Raw genomic sequence first — 17,993 nt, forward strand, 5'->3', positions numbered from 1 at the left:
TAATGGAATGCTCTGTGAATGTATGGAGAAACAGGGGGATCTAACTGGCTTTCCTCAATGTAGGCTACCCACCTGGCTACCCACCTCTACTCCTATACTGCTACCCAGTAGCATAGGAAAAGCTGCTTCGGCATGCTCAGCTAGTTGCCAGTTGCTTTTTTCAACAGGTTGTTCTGAAACATAAGGGTTTTTCAGAAAATCATGTTAAAAGCCAAATCCTGTTGTATGATCTTAGCTGTTGCATTTTTTGTGTGCACACTTTGTACACTTTTCATTTGTTCTTGTGTAGGGATTGTAGCAATTGGACACATTAATGAAGCAATTGATCAGGGTGATCCTACGAAAACAGTAGAAGCACTGCTACTCCCTACGGCAAAACTTCATGGTGTGAAAGAAGCAAATGCACAGCATTACCAGGATGTTCTGAAGAACGCAAAAACACTCAAATGCCAGGTAGTTTTTACCCCCAAAGTCTTTCATATTTTGCAAATGCCAAAGCTTCCTGTAATTCCAATTGTACACGTGCCCAGTGGCAGAGAGAGCTCAAGGAGCACCCAAACTGTAAATCGGTTCACTCATAGGGTGTGGAACCCTATTCAAAATACAGCCCCAACTAATGACACCTCCATTTTGGATGGACTGAGCCTCAGTTTGTTGGTCTTCATCCACTTGTTTTGCATTACCTGAATAAGCTGAAAAGAGAAATTAAGTTTTGGGCCTCAGTAACTGAAACTCACCCATCAATGCTGAATCAGTTGGGTCTGTGGGCCACCTTCATAGACTGCCCTCTAATTGTTGCAACCATAACAGTGACTTTTAGATGCTTTTGTGTGCTTTCAGATCTCCCTTCACATCCCCAGGCGGGCTAGCTTGTGACAGGCAGGCCCTAAACAACTTGCCAGGCGCTACTGCGAGAGGCAATGAAGGCGGAAGATAGTTCATTCTTCATGGTCCTCACTTGCAGAGATTAGGCTTAATAACATGGTCTTATTCATGTTCTGTCTGGCTGAGAGTGAGTTTCCTGCTACTTGCATGCTGGCCACCGCCCTTCTTGCTTCACTGTCCACAGCTCAACAGTCAGTCATAGGGAGAGGGCCTTTGGAAGTGATTGTGTCACAAGCACAAGTCATCTCCCTATTTCACAGCAAACTAGACTAATCTAACAAAGTTCACCCTTCATTGTAAGACTGAAGTACAGGATAACTGCATACAGTTTTTTCAGAATTGTATAACACTCCCTTACACACACACACACACACACACACACACACACACACACACACACACAGAGTCTTTGGTTGCCATGTAGCAGAATACCTAGAACGATATTAAGTATATGTAGACTTAATTTAAACAGAGTTGTTTACATAGGTTATTATTTAGCCAGAAGTTGAATTTCCTAAAGAAAAACACTGTCTCTGCAAGTGTTGAGCAAGAAACAGTGTTGCTAGTTGCAAAATGTTCTGAAGCCACTTTCCAATGTAGGAAAAAAGAAGCCAGCTCTGTTATCTGTTGTCATGTTTACAAGCTTTTTAAAGCATAGCTGCCAAGTTTTCCCTTTTCTTGCGAGGAAGCCTATTCAGCATAAGGGAAAATCCCTGTAAAAAAGGGATAACTTGGCAGCTATGTTAAAGTTGCTTTTAAAAATAATAATACTGGTATTACAAAAAAAGATGCATTTGTGAGTTGTTAGCCTTAAAAAAGTAACAGAACTGATATCAAATGCCAATGAATAAATACGAAACATTTATTCAAAATTTAGGTCGTACCGAGTGCAGTGGGACTTGCTTTATGTAAACATACTATTCTAGGCAATAAATGTAATGTTCAGGTTTAGCAATGCAGTGCAGGAAATGACCACAGGGGAGTAGCAACAACACAACTAAAATGTAGCATGTAAATTAAGACATATTTTGAGATTAAGGAAAAGTAATGTGTTAAGTGTTCCATTGCTAGCCTTTTCAGTTTTAGAAAGAGAAACATTGGGATGATCAACAAGTTGGATAATTTTGTTTGATTAATCTGCGCACCAGCAGATTAATGTTTAATTAGCTAAATTGGAATAAGATACATAATACCAGAACCTCCATATAGGTGTCTCTTTGAGATGGTCAGGGCCGGCTCTAGGTAGACCCCCGGTGGCGCGGTGAGCCAGGGCGCGGGGCCAGTAGGCAGGGCGCCGCGTGGAAACCATACTGCGCCCTGCAAGAGCGGGGGCGCCGGAGCGATCTCCGCCCCTCAGCGCCAGGGCGGCCGACCTGCTCGAGACTGCCCTGGAGATGGTGAATGAATTATAAAGTAATTTACATTTAAATTAGTGCTTATTGCTAGAGGAAAAGCCCGTAGATATCTTTTTCATTCCCAATTATGGTAATGTAATAGAACCAAAATAGGTTTAAAAAGTAAACACAGATGTGTGTCTTTAATGTCTATCCCCATCAGTTAAATTTTGTCCTCAGTGATATCGATTAAACCTTGCAACCCTAAAATACATATGTAAGTAGTTCGGATTTATTCAGTTTTGCCATTATAAAAATATATATCTTAAATTGTAAATTTATGAACAAATGATGTATATACAACTTCATCAAGTACCACAGCAGAAGTGTGTCACGTCTTTTCATCCCGGGGTATTTTAACCATGGTGAGAGAAACACTGCTATCTTTGGTTTTGGACATCATGAAGTAAAGGAATGGATCAAGGCAACTGTTCAGACTGCTTAAACATAGAGCAATAAGGTAAAAGAAATACAAATTGTCTGCAGAATTTCGATGGTAATTCACATGATGAACAATCAGTATGACGTTGCTGGGTGTGTAGCAGACAGCGAAAATGCTGAGGATGAGAAGAGTGATTTTGATGTACCACAGCCACTTCTGATCATAAGATTTGAGGGTTCGGATAATTGAAACATAACAAAAAATAACAACACAGAACGGAATCACAAATCCAAATACTGCCAGCGAGATGAAGTAATAGTATTGGAAGGATGATGGAGTTTCGCAGGTATTGCTGACATCGTGGCAGGTAAAGATATTTAGCTGATCCAGATTATAGCTTTGCTTCGCTATGATCAGAGGCAGCATGTATAAGAAAACAACTGTCCATACTGCCCCACATGCTACTGTTGCTAAGGGCTGCTTGGGCAGAGCCCTGTAAGTAAATGGATAAACAATGGCCACATAACGGCTGATACTGATGCAGGTGAGGAAGAGCGTGGAACAATACATATTGCCATAGAAGATGGCTGTCATGATTCGACACATTGGTTCTCCAAATATCCAGTTGTTGCCTCTGAGGTGATACGAAATTTTGAACGGCAGCATGATACAGAAGAGGAAATCCGAAATGGCTAAGTTTGTGTAGAATATAGCAATCCGGGCTGACCTGATTCTGAAAAACAGCGTCCATAGTACGAAGGCATTTGCTGGCACTCCTATTAAAACAACAGTTATGTATAGAGCTGGAATCAGCTTTACACTCAGAGGGCTGGTAAGGTACTCCAACGTGGTGTTGCGTACTTTCAGTACTGAAACGTAGGACCTCTTCACAGAACAGTTGTTTTCTTGGTTGTGATTGGTCCTTGTTGCACCTTCTATGGCAGAATGAGGTATTTTTTCATAAGCACCTTGTGGCGAGCCGTGGAAGGTCCTGATGGGGTGCAGTTTGTTACCTTGACATTCCAGGCTACTGTTGTTACATTTTCTGTCTAAAAGTTTAAAAAAAAAATGGATAGTTGCAGTAATTTATACTCAAAGACCGGAGGCGGGGGGCAGGCGGAATGAACAGTGTTTCCCTGAATATGATATATACAATAGGTGTTGCACTAGGACCTGGGAGTCCAGGGCTCAAATTGCCAGTCAGCCAACAAGCATGTCCTTGGGCCAGTCGTTGCCTCTCTGCCCTAACCTACCTCACAGGGTTGTTGTGGGGATTAAATGAAGAGGGGGGGGAACCATTTGCATCATCTTACACTCCCTGGAGGAAAAGGTGGTATATAAATGCAGTACATGATACAAGTATGTTGCTAATTTTAGGGAAAGAAAAGGGCTCCCAGAAATCAGCTTGGGAAGCAAAAAACATTTTCTTTGCCATCTAAGGATTGGTATCACACACACAAAAACACTTCACCTGCAAAATTAGCTTTCGTGGTCTTCTTGTTACTTTAACTTCTGTGCTTGGGGGTGAGCTCTGTATCACACAAATTACTATCCCAGAGGTAAGTTATTGCCCCTTGTAAATAATTTTTGGGATTGCAACCTTAAACTGCTTGAGTCCAATTAATGTGAGGCCGGGAAGTTTCGCTATCTTTCCTGCAGTAACTGTGAAACCGCGTCACACCTTTCTTTGTATTAGGTGAGTAGGAAACATGTAAGGGCAGTACAACCAGGAATGAAGGGCAAGCAGTGCAGAAAGTTGGGTCATCAACTATACCCTCACAGACAGCTGCTCCCACCAGGTGCCTCAGAAGAACTTTGCCTGTCAAGGCTGGAAAAGCCCAGCACTGCAGTGTATTGTTTAAAGTTGTAGAAATTACAATAAAGCAGGTCTTTAAAGACTTAGACAACACAGGAAATACTGCAGGGCTGTTTTCTGGATTCTCATAACTGAGTAAACAAATGATTCTAGTTCCCAATAAAACATTTACTGTGCAAGCAGCCTTCATTTATCATCCTGTCAATAGAGAAATTATTCAGATATAAGGCAGGACTGAGAAGAAACAGGCAACATAAAGTAGTAATCAAGTATTTTGTCTGTCCTTATTCCCCGTTATGTCATGCTAAACTTGTTTTTCACTGTGTATATACAGAACTTCATTGTTTATAGAAGTTATGTTAATACTCAGACAACTTTGGGAGGGTGTTATTTTTATTAGCAATGTGTTTTAGGAATGCTATTAGATTAGTATTCTGTAAAGTCCTCAAAAGGGGTAGGGGTTTGTTTGTTTGTTTGCATTTGAAAATGCATCAAAATGTTTTCAAATAACCAAAGCACATATAATGAAAAGTTAAGTTTCCACAATGGATTGCTATTGACTATGTATAAAAGAGAACATCACCAAAGGCAGTGACACATTACAGCCAAGTACTGCTAATAAAAATTAAGCATTAAATATATTGTTTTCTCCCATCAAAGAAGCATTAAATACTTCTTTTTACTCATGAAGATACTGTCACTGAAATAGAAATCTTTCTCATTTGAGATTTTAGTATTCCATTTAAAGATAGATACAGATATGACTTTGACTTGGTCAATTTCTGTCAAAAGAAACAACACAAATGCAAACTTCTTACCTTTCTGGGATAAGCAGGAGGATATGAAGAGCAGTCCACTTATTAATAAGAGTATAGTTGTCATTGTAGCAGTAATCAAAACTCAGTTTTTAAAATATGCATTTTAGCTTCTCCATTGCTGCTTAATCCTCCTTATAGTGAAGAAATGCTTAGCGTGTCAGATCTGTGAAGTGAACTCATCCTGTATGTACTAGCGATTTTGAGGAAACTTGCTGTTTTGTTCTTTGGAGAAGGGTGTGACACACCAGAATGTGGAAACAGGCAAAGCTGCTTAAGCTTTGAGCTGACACAGAGATTAGTTTCATTTAACAAGAGTGAAGTTAACTCTTGAACTACCATAAGTACAGAGAAGAATGGGGTGTTCGGTCTCTAGGACTTCCAAAACAATTATTTAAGAGGAGGAAAACTTGGTGTTAACTTGCTGGCCTAATCTGGGCTTGAATTCGCATTTTAGCAACCCAGTAGGCCTGGGAATAAAGTATAACCAGTGATAAAAGACCACAGACTCAAGACTTTAGCTGAAACAAATAATTTGGTTTATTGATAAACTATGGCCTGGTTTACATATCAGATTAGGCCATGATAATAATAATAATTAAAACCACCATGTTAACCACCAGTTAAGTTGTGCATAAGCTTCTGAAGACCCAACTAGACTTGATGTTGACAGACCTGTATGTCAGCTGTGAGTTTTTACCAAATTCCTGAAGCCGAATTTTGGTGAAATGAGCTTTGTTTTATGTAAATGCAAAAAGTTATCTAGGTTTAGAAAATGCATTAACCTCATTTTCCAAATGCAATAGGAATCTAATTGTATATTTATACCGTAAGCTGAAATATTTTGTGTGTGTGTGTGTGTGTGTGTGTGTGTGTGTGTGTGTGTGATAAAGTTCATAGTGGTATAATTGGATGATGTGGCTCTTTGTCTGCACGCACACATCTTTCATATTGCAAATATCTTGAGATTGCAAGCCAGCTTTCGTTCATGGGAACTGAGTCATCTTCCTGTGAATACATTCAGTGTTTTTCTCTGGGAATAAACTTTAAACCCACATCTCTGTTAATGAACATTATTAACATACCAAACAACCCAGAGTTTGTGAAGTTTCCAGTCTAGCAATAGAATTAGAAAATGGGAAGCTGACCTTCCATTCCCAGTTTCAAGAACCAAGTATTTAACACTGCAAACTCCCCTATAACACCTGATATTATCCTGACAACAATGCATCACAAGCAAAGAGCACACATACTGTGCTGCTGTCTCTGCAGAGTAAATGGGGTAATGATGTTCAAAATAAGATATATTAAGTGTGCGTATGCCCAGGAAAACAAAACAAAACTTTGGTTATCCTTTGCATTTCATCCCATCTGGCATCATAACTTTCAGAACTTGCAAACTCATACCTTGTTGCAATATTTCAGAAAGGTTTAGTAAACATGGTTTTTCATTGGACAAATTAAGATCCAAGAAACTATTAATTTTTAGTGCCCTTTTCTCCCTTTTCCAGGAATTTCAAGATGATTCTTCAGTCCTTTGGCTGGATGAGATACAGAAAGGAATTGATGATGCCAACGCGAACTTAGAAGATGCATCAGAATGTAAGCACCCACCTGAATCCATTCTATGAACTGTTAATCGTTATTTTGCAATAGCAGTAAAAAGCTCACTCTCTATTTCAATAAGGCCAGTTAAATTCCATTTAACACCAGCAATTTACATTGGGAATCCATACTTGCATGATTGTGTGCAATGGCTTTCAAGGATAGAACTTTGTTAGTATAGGAATGCAATTGATAGCGGGAGATGCAAGCTTACCAAAAAAAATTCACAACTTCCCTTGAATAATCTTGTGAATTTCAACTAAGTGACCAAGATATTGACTCACTTCCTACCTTAGTAATACAGAATTATAAATCTCACAGAATCATATATCTCATCTATGGATAGGCCTTTGTTCAGTGGTAGAGTATCTGCTTTGCATGCAGAAGCTCCCAGGTTCAATCCTTGGCATTGCCAAGTAGTCTAGGAGAGACCCCTGTCTGAAATCCTAAAGAGCTGCTGTCCGTCATTGTAAACTACTATGCTACAGATGGACCAATTATAAGGCAATTTCCTATTTTTTCTACCTCTGTCATAACTTTACTCTTAGACCCACAATTTCCCATCTGTTACATCACATGTGATTGTTGTGAAGGTGAATGCATTAAACTTATAAAGTACTTGAGAAGTTAAAAGTTCCATATTGATTTTGGCACTTAAGAAAAAAAAAGACAATGGAGCCAAGCTGCTGTTGCTATGGAATAACCAACTGGAATAAAACCATGTTGATTTGTGGATGGTAGAGGTTGTTAAAGCTTAGTACTTCAGTATGTTGAACACTACTTTTGTTGTCAAAAGTACTTGCTGTTCCCTTCCTGAAAAGGTAGACATGAACTTTGAAACCAAGTATTGACACCAGTTTACCTGGAACTTTATCCCCCCTACCCAAGGCAAATACACACCTCGCAAGTCACATTCTGAAATATTCAATCTATTTGGACGCAAGTCTATTTACTTTGACTCTCAACTATTTTATGTAAAGAAAATGACATTTAACTTAAGTTTGCTTTTGCTTGAATTGTTGGCTGATTGTCCAAGGATGAAACTCCCCCTCCCTCAAAAAAGACCAAAGATTTAGTAAACACTAAAAATGACAAGCTGTTGAATTTTGGATATTGTTGCTGATTTACCAGATTCATTTGTTTGCCTTCTCTGATTTGAAGTGTGTGATATAATCTTTCTAGCGACTGTACCATTTTAGCCTGAAAGTGGGTATTATATGTTTGCTCCCCAAATTAGGAATAAACCTGCATTCCTTTGCTTAGAAAACCAGCACATATCGGAGAAGGTTAGCCTAAAGTGGAACTCTCCTCTCTGGCTAGCTAGACTTATATATTAGAACCCTCCCCCCATTTTAATGCGAGAGGAGAAAGAGTAATTATGACATTTTCCACCTGAGTGCTAAAGTTTTTTGTAAAGCAGACAAGTATAGGAGAGAAGATGTGGCCCAAAATGAGCTGTAAACTTGTTTGGGTTTTTCTTCTTTTTAAACATTGGTACATCGCTTCATCCCACACTCAAGGTGGCTAATACAATCTAAAACCCACATAAAATTCATTAAAAACTACTCCTTATTTCCTTGTTTACAATATGAATGTTTTCATGCTGTTTATGTGCTCTGAACCTTATAAGCAAGTTTTATAGGGTTAATATCTTTACTAAAATTTGCTAAACCTATTTGACCAGAGGGGAAGAAAAGTGAGAACATTGTAGGAAGCAATGTTCAATTCCCTTTCTTTCTTTCTTTCTTTCTTTCTGTTGTTATTGTTGTTTTATTTTAAAATTTATATCCCACCCTTCCTCCCAACTGAACCCAGGGCAGCAAATGCACAAAACATCTGAAAATATTGGGTGGAGGGAAAACGAAGGGACAGTGCTGTATTGTATGTTTGTGTAGTTGTGTAGTCTGTTTAGTTTTGTTTGAAAATTAATAAAAATTATTATAAAAAAAAACATCTGAAAATAATACCAATGCAGATGCAGACTTGGAAAGATCACTACTTAAAAGGGCTTTCCTTCTCTGAGCTCAAGATGGCTTATGTGGGTCTTTATTTCTCCAGCTGAGTGAGGATTTGTTCCCATGTCTTCCCACTCCTAGTCTGGCACTCTAGCTTCTGTGCCACTCTTGCTTAAAACTTGCCGTGCCCAGCTTTGAGCAGTTCTGCATCTGCACTGGAACCAAGTTCTTCTTTGAATTAAGAGACTGTGAAGTTCAAGCTTAACTGTTAAGGGCAGTATGGAAGAGGAGGGGCAGTTGGGGGTTAAAAGAATAAAAAAACATACATATGATACTTTCAGAAGTGTTATTCATTTATAAGAATATTAAATATATATCTTAAGGCTTGTATGATGTTGTGTCCCTGCTCTGATCACATTCCAGGCTGGTTATAGGGGAAAGCACTCTGGATGTGTTCAGAAACTGAATTATTTGTAACATACTCCAATGCTTAGACCCTACACCAAGCACAGCTTCTGGGGGAATAAGTCTCCAAACTCAGTGAAGCCTTTGAACCCAAAGCAAGTTTACCACTGATATCTATATCTGTTTCTATATCTATACGCTGGTGGGAGTTCAAATAAGCCAGTTCTCGGAACATGGTAGCTTAACTCTGCTTAGTTTCTTGAAGGCTTTCCTCCCCTGGTGGCAGTGTAATACACAAGCCCATCTCCCAGTTAACAAAAATCCTTCCTAATTACTCTCTCAAAAATTAAGCAATACATGACTAGTATAACCAATTGCAAAACTACATGGATTCTTCAGATTTTCCAGCCACTCTGAAATATGTCAAAATCAGATATCTCTTTTAAGGACATTTCATTGTTACATGCAACTTCCTCTCTAAGCATTTGTATTGCATTAAATTTCAGCAATCTTTAATTAACCCTTAAATGGCTGTGCAATATCTCCCATATTTAGATTATTTTTTTATTATTTTCCCCAGAATAATCTGATGTAAAGCAAATGTCCTGTGCATGAGATGAATCCCCAATCTATGAGTTCCCTTTGTCAGTTACCATGAACTGGACTAGAAAACGGTGGTTTCACCCTGTGCCACAAACTTGCTTAAGTCCCATAATGTGTGGGTTGCTGGAAATGCATAATTGATAACCTTTAAATTTATTCTGTCCTTTAGTGGCCATTGGGACAACAATGATAAACCAGTGTTTAGAAAAGGGTGATTCTGCACAGATAGTCACCATCCTGCAGCCTCCTAACTTCAGTTTAAGAGCTGTCCCAGAGTGTGCTGAAACCTACTACAACAGTCTGTTGGAAGCCAAGAATCTAAAAACCAAAGGTAATGCCCTAACCTGTCACATCCAGCACAACAAATGGGACCTAGTTAAATATGAAGTTTTTATAAATGTTTTGCATGTTTCACAAGCTGCTTGTCTACTCCTATTGTTAAAAGCATTGCTAGTCTTACCGTAGGCCGGTAAGAACCATTTTAGATATGTTTTGTTCTTGCTTGCCCTTGAAAGAAATTATTTTAGTTTGATAAGCAGTACTTGAAATACTCTGACAAAGGTCTTCTTGGATGTATTAGTTGGGGGAATGTCAATTGCTAATTAAACACAGAAGGAGCTGAGCTTGAAGCAGTTATGCTTTCACAATTCTGATCTCTGTTGCAAACTAGAGCAGTCCTCCACAGAACTTCCTGCCGCCTCAGAAGTTGCTGCTGAGTTTCTTCTGACAAGCTGCCTCTGGAGAAGGGTTGGCATTCCAGAATTCCTGCATTTTGTAGTTCTATAACTATGTTCCTGCCCAGATTTAACCCAATAGCATTGCTTATGACTGTGGCTTTGTGCATGTGCACCATATGAAGACTATAAAAGCATGATGGCCCTCCACAACAGAGGCATAGACCTGAATGTTTAAAAACATAGGAACTATATTATTGGGTCAAACCAGTGACTCACTCACTGCAGCATCCTGTTTCTCTCAATGACTAACTAGTTTGCTTCCTATGACGAACATCTGGTACAAGGCTCCTGCCACTAATTAACTTCTGTTTTCTACCAGCCTTTACTTTCAATCTGTTTCTCTCAAAGTGTGCATGAGGTGTGACATCCAGTAAAGATGTAAGCAGCAGCTGTGAGATAAAAGTTTAATTTTGTTTTGCACCGGGGTAGAGAGACCTGCTTCATCTTTCCTCATTATTCAAATCACTTAGTGTTGGCTATTTCATGCCTATTCCCTTCTGGTACTGAATGATTAAAGCTAATAAAAAAGAATCCTACATATTGCAGTGTTATTATCCCTCCTCCTCCCCCCAACCACAAAGAAAATGTTTTGTAGGCCTCTGGTGGTACTATGGGTAAATATGGTCCTGCTAGCTACCTCTTCTAATGATGCACCTCACAAGATCCTGGACTGTTCTCTGTTTAAAGCAGACTTCAGTTGTGAATCAAAGTTTCAGAACTCTTGAATGGCTCTGTTGCCTCAGTTAAGTCTACTACTTTCCTAGTGAATGTATAGTCTCAAACCTACTTTCCTAGTGAATGTATAGTCTCAAACCAGCATTGCTGAAGCTGAGCTGGTATTGGTCTGTTCAGTAACCTGGGTGGAGTAATCTGGGTGGGAAGCTGAGAGTCCTCTGAATCAACATGATATATTGTTTTTAGTAGTAGTAATAGTTGTTGTTGTTGTTTAGTCGTTTAGTCGTGTCCGACTCTTCGTGACCCCATGGACCATAGCACGCCAGGCACTCCTGTCTTCCACTGCCTCCCGCAGTTTGGTCAAACTCATGTTGGTAGCTTCGAGAACACTGTCCAACCATCTTGTCCTCTGACGTCCCCTTCTCCTAGTGCCCTCAATCTTTCCCAACATCAGGGTCTTTTCCAAGGATTCTTCTCTTCTCATGAGGTGGCCAAAGTATTGGAGCCTCAGCTTCACGATCTGTCCTTCCAGGGAGCACTCAGGGCTGATTTCTTTAAGAATGGATAGGTTTGATCTTCTAGCAGTCCATGGGACTCTCAAGAGTCTCCTCCAGCACCATAATTCAAAAGCATCAATTCTTCGGCGATCAGCCTTCTTTATGGTCCAGCTCTCACTTCCATACATCACTACTGGGAAAACCATAGCTTTAACTATACGGACCTTTGTCGGCAAGGTGATGTCTCTGCTTTTTATGATGCTGTCTAGGTTTGTCATTGCTTTTCTCCCAAGAAGCAGGCGTCTTTTAATTTCGTGACTGCTGTCACCATCTGCAGTGATCAAGGAGCCCAAGAAGGTAAAATCTCTCACTGCCTCCATTTCTTCCCCTTCTATTTGCCAGGAGGTGATGGGACCAGTGGCCATGATCTTGGTTTTTTTGATGTTGAGCTTCAGACCATAATTTGCGCTCTCCTCTTTCACCCTCATTAAAAGGTTCTTTAATTCCTCCTCGCTTTCTGCCATCAAGGTTGTGTCATCTGCATATCTGAGGTTGTTGATATTTCTTCCGGCAATCTTAATTCCGGCTTGGGATTCATCTAGTCCAGCCTTTCGCATGATGAATTCTGCATATAAGTTAAATAAGCAGGGAGACAATATACAACCTTGTCGTACTCCTTTCCCAATTTTGAACCACTCAGTTGTTCCATATCCAGTTCTAACTGTAGCTTCTTGTCCCACATAGAGATTTCTCAGGAGACAGATGAGGTGATTAGGCACTCCCATTTCTTTAAGAACTTGCCATAGTTTGCTGTGGTCGACACAGTCAAAGGCTTTTGCATAGTCAATGAAGCAGAAGTAGACGTTTTTCTGGAACTCTCTAGCTTTCTCCATAATCCAGCGCATGTTTGCTATTTGGTCTCTGGTTCCTCTGCCCTTTTGAAATCCAGCTTGCACTTCTGGGAGTTCTCGGTCCACATACTGCCTAAGCCTGCCTTGTAGAATTTTAAGCATAACCTTACTAGCGTGTTAAATGAGCGCAATTGTGCGGTAGTTGGAGCATTCTTTGGCACTGCCCTTCTTTGGAATTGGGATGTAGACTGATCTTCTCCAATCCTCTGGCCATTGCTGAGTTTTCCAAACTAAACGTGATCCACCTGGAGAAGGAACTGGCAAGCCACTCCAGTATCCCTGCCAAGAAAACTCCATGGACAAAGACAACAGTAGCAATAGTAGTAATCTTAATTTGTTACCTGCCTTTCACTCTAAAGTCCCAGGGCAGGTACAACACTTTAAAATGCAGTTTAAAACAGTTCAAAAACTTGCAATTTTAAAAATGTAATAACAAAAAGTAGGGTTGGTCCTGAAGAAATACATCTCCATTACCAAAGGCCAGGCTAATGAGGTGAATCTTTGGCATTCACCAAAAACTGTACGATGAAGTCGCCAGATGTATAGGTGAAACTCAAAAAATTAGAATATCGTCGAAAAGTGCATTTATTTCAGTAACGCAACTTAAAAGGTGAAACCAATATATGAGATAGATGCATGACATGCAAACCAAGATATGTCAAGCCTTTATTTGTTGTAATTGTAATTATTTGTCATTAGGCGGGTCAATTATAAATGGAATGTAATTAATGAAATGTAATAGTGATGTTGCTGTTTATTTTTGTATTGTATTATTGTAACTATTTGTTTTATTACTGTGGAATTTCCAAAAGAAAGCATTTGTAAAAATCAAAAGATAATAAATATAATATAAGGTGGCGCTGTGGTTAAACCACTGAGCCTAGGGCTTGCTGATCAGAAGGTCGGCGGTTCGAATCCCTGTGACGGGGTGAGCTCCCGTTGCTTGGTCACAGCTCCTGCCAACCTAGCAGTTCGAAAGCATGTCAAAATGCAAGTAGATAAATAGGAACCGCTATAGCGGGAAGGTAAACGGCGTTTCCATGTGCTGCTCTGGTTTGCCAGAAGCGGCTTTGTCATGCTGGCCACATGACCTGGAAGCTATACGCCGGCTCCCTCGGCCAATAATGCGAGATGAGCGCGCAACCCCAGAGTCGGGTCACGACTGGACCTAATGGTCAGGGGTCCCTTTATAATAATAATAATAATAATAGTTGCATTACTGAAATAAATTCACTTTTCGATGATATTCTAATTTTCCGAGTTTCACCAGTATCTCTGTGAGAGGTAGTTTCACAACTTAGGGTGGCTGCCATAAAGAATGACCTCTCCCAGGACACCAACACCCAGGTCGGATCTTAGCACCTGAGAGGTTCTGTAGGGAAGGAGGTGGTCTTTCAGGTATTTGGGACATGAGCCATGTTGGGTTCAATGCCCTAAGTGGCTTTGGAGCCTTTGTGAATACAGTGTAGATTTATGGTAGCTGCAGAGGTAGAAGTCTCTTCTACTTGGCCAATCAATGTGGTTGCAGAGCTTGCATTGTGGAGGCTGCAGTAGGGGTGGTTTTAAGCAGCCTTCATGTTGTGTTTGTTCATGTGCACTTTAACCCTAAACTGTTGTAGAGTGAGCTGACCTAATTAAGGTCTAGGGAGGAGGTGCCAGGGAAGGAACTAGTCATCTAGTCGAACCCCCTGCAATGCAGCAATCTCAACTAAAGCATCCATGACATATGACCATCCAAACTCTGCTTAAAAACCTCAAATGAAGGAGAGTCCACCACCTTCTGAGGAAGTCAGTTTCTCTAGACCAGTAATTCCCAATTAGCTTAGTACTGCAGGCCCCCTGTTTCTCAAAACTATGTACCCGCTACTTTTGAAAATTTTGGTATCTCTGTGGTAGTTTTGGTTATGTGAATGGTGCAGTGGACCCTCTGGGGTCTGCGGACTAGGAAACACTGCTCTAGATCATTCAAATATTTATAATTGAAGTGGGGTTGTGGTGTTCTAAAAGCCCCAAGAGTAGAGTGAAGGTTACATGAAGGTTGAATCCTTCTCATAGCACCATGTCCTTTTTCTCCTTGCAACCACAAGTCTGCATTTGTATTGGTGCTGAAGGATTAGAAATGGGAGGGTGGAGGCGCATTTATGTTATTTTGGCAATGTCGAAACAATAAAATTATTGTCTTTAAATTCTTTCAGATCCTGATGAAGGCCCATGGATCAAATTCTTAATGCAAGGCAGCTATGATTATTACTATAATGTGGAAACTGGAAAGGGAACTTGTGTACCACCTGAAGGAATTGTACCTAAAACATCTTGGCTGACTGGTGAAGAGATTCAGGTAGAACAAAATAGTTGCTGTGATTCGTTTCTGTGTTAGTTTTGGATTTTTTTGAGGAGAGTGTAAAATGAAGCTGCTTTAAGCATGGCTTTAACTATCAATAGGCAGTGTGCACATAAAATGGTAAAGAATGATGAGGAAGATGCTGCTGGGCATCAAGAATATAGTTAAGATGGCAATGGAGCAAGGCATGAAACTCAATGGGAAAGAAGATAGCCTTTCATTTTAAATGGAAAGGTTGCAGTGCTATTTCTCAGACCTGAACCACTCTGGAATATCTGTTTCTTTATATTACCGTATGTTAAGAGTTACAAATATTTTTCAAGGTAGTAATGTCTTCTGCATATTTAGCATTCCACATTTAATTTTCTTAAACCTTCATTTAAAACCTATTACAGATGGGGAGTTCAAAGATGCACTATAAATTCATTTTGTCATAGTTCAGATCACAAAACCAATGCATCAAATATTTTCAAGGCTCATCTTTTAGGGCTTATCTCTTCTCCCCCTGCCCCCAGCAGCCCAAATTTGACAAGTGGGCAGGACGACCGACCTGTAAATTGCATGATGTCATAATGATGTCAGGTGGTTGACACCTGTCAAGTGAATTGCTAATAAATCTGGCAGCATTTTAAAAATAAGAACATCCTAGTATAATAACCCTTGTGGAATTCACTCGACAGATGCAGTTTTTATGAAGCCCATGTACCAGTTCACAGTGTAGCAACGTGAATTATAGAACAAATATTAAAACTAAATGAGAGGAAAGCAATGTAAGGGTGGTCATTGGGCTCAAATGGAAATTGGAATGCAATTAGCTGCACAAACTGTTTGGCTTTTGCTTGGCTACTTAAGTTATGCCTGATATCTAGCACTGTCTTTTTCTTTCCTTAGAATATTGTTGCCCAAATTACCTCTGATTACAACAGAGAACAGCTGTGGTTTGCAAATGAGGACTTGATCATCCAGCTACAAGCTAAAGCAAGGGGATTCCTTGTCAGGAAAAAATATAAGGAAAGAAAAGCGTATCTCCAAAACCAGGAGCCATCAGTGATAAAGTTACAGGTATGATCATCCAGTGACGGTTTATGGCTGCTTCTGGCTGTTAACTGAACAACCCAATAGTGAGATTAGACAAATGTTGCACTAGTATAGCCTAGGATGATAACATTGTTCTCTGTTTATGGCTGGCTAGCAGCTGGTTGCAGTGTCCCTATCCCAGTCAGCCTAACAGTCATTTGCCTGGACCCAGATTGTTGTTGTTGTTTAGTCATTTAGTCGTGTCCGACTCTTCGTGACCCCATGGACCATAGCACGCCAGGCACTCCTGTCTTCCACTGCCTCCCGCAGTTTGGTCAAGCTCATGTTCCCAGATAGACCTGACATTTTTTATCCTGTGTCTTATGCAACAGATTAATAATGGTTATTACTGTACAGGTGATATATAGTGCTGTCTTTTGCAAAAAAATTCAACAGACCACTTTTGAATGATGGGATTGAGAACCACAAGTAAAATTAGTCATGTCATAGCCGCAGTTTGCATAAACCAATCACTGTTTGTTGAAAAACAACATTCTCATCTCCTCTATGTTTTCATTTCAAAACCTTGACATTACAGTAGAATAGGTAAAGGTAAAGGGGCCCCTGACCATCAGGTCCAGTCGTGTCCGACTCTGGGGTTGCGGCGCTCATCTCGCTCTATAGGCCGAGGGAGCCGGCATTTGTCTGCAGACAGCTTCCGGGTCATGTGGCCAGCATGACAAAGCTACTTCTGGCGAACCAGAGCAGTGCACGGAAACGCCGTTTACCTTCCCGCCGGAGCGGTCCCTATTTATCTACTTGCACTTTGATGTTCTTTCGAACTGCTAGGTGGGCAAGAGCTGGGACCGAGCAACGGGAGCTCACCCCGTTGCAGGGATTCGAACCGCCGACCTTCTGATCAGCAAGCTCTAGGCTCTGTGGTTTAACCCACAGCGCCACCTGTAGAATAGTTTCTGTCTATTCTGAATTTGAGCATGAGCCACAGAATAGGAAGCCTTAAATGAGGGCTGAGATGTGTATTGAGAAGTTAGTTGACTAATCAAAGAGGAATGGGCTAAAAAAAATGGTGGTGTTTCTTTTAAAATGTCATCGTTCTTTGCTTCTAGAAAATGCTCCAAAGGGTTTTCAAAATAAAATAATATCTAGAATTGTTCTTAGTCCTAATAATTTGTTCCTTTGTTGTTGTTTTTCATCCAAATAAATAGGCATCCTGGAAAGGTTATAAGCAAAGGAAAACCTACTCTGAAAGACTTCAAATGTTGCAAAGAAATGTTGCTTCTGTTATCAAGGTAAGTATTCCTATATTAATTGATATTGTTATAATTGGGTTATTATTGGGTAAAATTGGAAAACTAATAAAAATTATTTTTTAAAAAATGTATTCCTCTATTTGGATACCACCAATGCTTCATATACTATGTGTCCTGATTGTTATTATCTTCCTGGTTTAGGCACAATGATTATTCTCTGAAAGGGGCTGCTATTGTGGACCAGTAGCTATTTTATTGTGTTTGGTCATTGACCTGATTCCCACATAATGATAGGCTAAACCATGGCTTAGCATGAGCAAATATATGTGTGGATTCCTAGAGCCAAGATTGAGATTGGAGCACTCCTTCCCTGGTCCTGTTACACAGCACAAAACTATAGTTAAGACTTTACATTACATCCAGATCGAGGTTTGTGGTTTGTCTTGCTCCAGATAAACAATCAGGAGTTGCCAAGGTTTGCTCTTGGTTGATCACTTATGATTTGTCTGGGGGAGACAAACCACAAACCTGCATTTTGACAGAATGCCAAGTCAAACCACACCTTAGCCCCAGGCTAAGGGGAGCTGCATTATCAGTATAATGTCCGTACACATTTGCTCATTCACACTAAGCGATAGTTTAGCTTAGTGTTATATGCAAACTATGTCTGTTTCTGAAAGCATG

At 40.1% G+C, this 17,993-nt stretch overlaps 2 protein-coding genes across 3 annotated transcripts in view; one reads left to right on the forward strand and one right to left on the reverse strand.

Annotated features, from left to right (window-relative positions):
* IQGAP2 (IQ motif containing GTPase activating protein 2) overlaps positions 1-17,993 on the forward strand; it is a 131,109-nt gene that overhangs the window by 88,780 nt on the left and 24,336 nt on the right. For both annotated transcript variants that reach the window (XM_035100066.3, XM_035100065.3), the window contains 6 exons: positions 290-453; positions 6,804-6,894; positions 10,030-10,191; positions 14,876-15,018; positions 15,913-16,083; positions 17,265-17,348. In XM_035100066.3, the coding sequence (XP_034955957.3) occupies positions 290-453; positions 6,804-6,894; positions 10,030-10,191; positions 14,876-15,018; positions 15,913-16,083; positions 17,265-17,348 (815 nt within the window). The remainder of the gene's footprint in view (positions 1-289; positions 454-6,803; positions 6,895-10,029; positions 10,192-14,875; positions 15,019-15,912; positions 16,084-17,264; positions 17,349-17,993) is intronic.
* Positions 1,724-5,487, reverse strand: F2RL2 (coagulation factor II thrombin receptor like 2). The gene is made up of 2 exons (XM_035100067.3): positions 5,296-5,487; positions 1,724-3,710 (listed from the first exon to the last, which is right to left on the reverse strand). The coding sequence occupies exons 1-2, from the start codon at positions 5,357-5,359 to the stop codon at positions 2,611-2,613; spliced, it is 1,164 nt and encodes a 387-aa protein (XP_034955958.1). The 5' UTR covers positions 5,360-5,487; the 3' UTR covers positions 1,724-2,610.

The sequence above is a fragment of the Zootoca vivipara genome, chromosome 10, assembly GCF_965207765.1.
Source record: "Zootoca vivipara chromosome 10, rZooViv2.hap1.1, whole genome shotgun sequence".
In the NCBI taxonomy this organism is placed as follows: Eukaryota; Metazoa; Chordata; class Lepidosauria; order Squamata; family Lacertidae; genus Zootoca; species Zootoca vivipara.

Coding starts and splice junctions, on each gene's coding strand:
- F2RL2 (XM_035100067.3), bottom strand. CDS start 5,359: ATGACAACTATACTCTTATTAATAAGTGGACTGCTCTTCATATCCTCC. Junction 3,711..5,295: donor CTCCTGCTTATCCCAGAAAG/GTAAGAAGTTTG, acceptor TTAAACTTTTAG/ACAGAAAATGTAACAACAGT.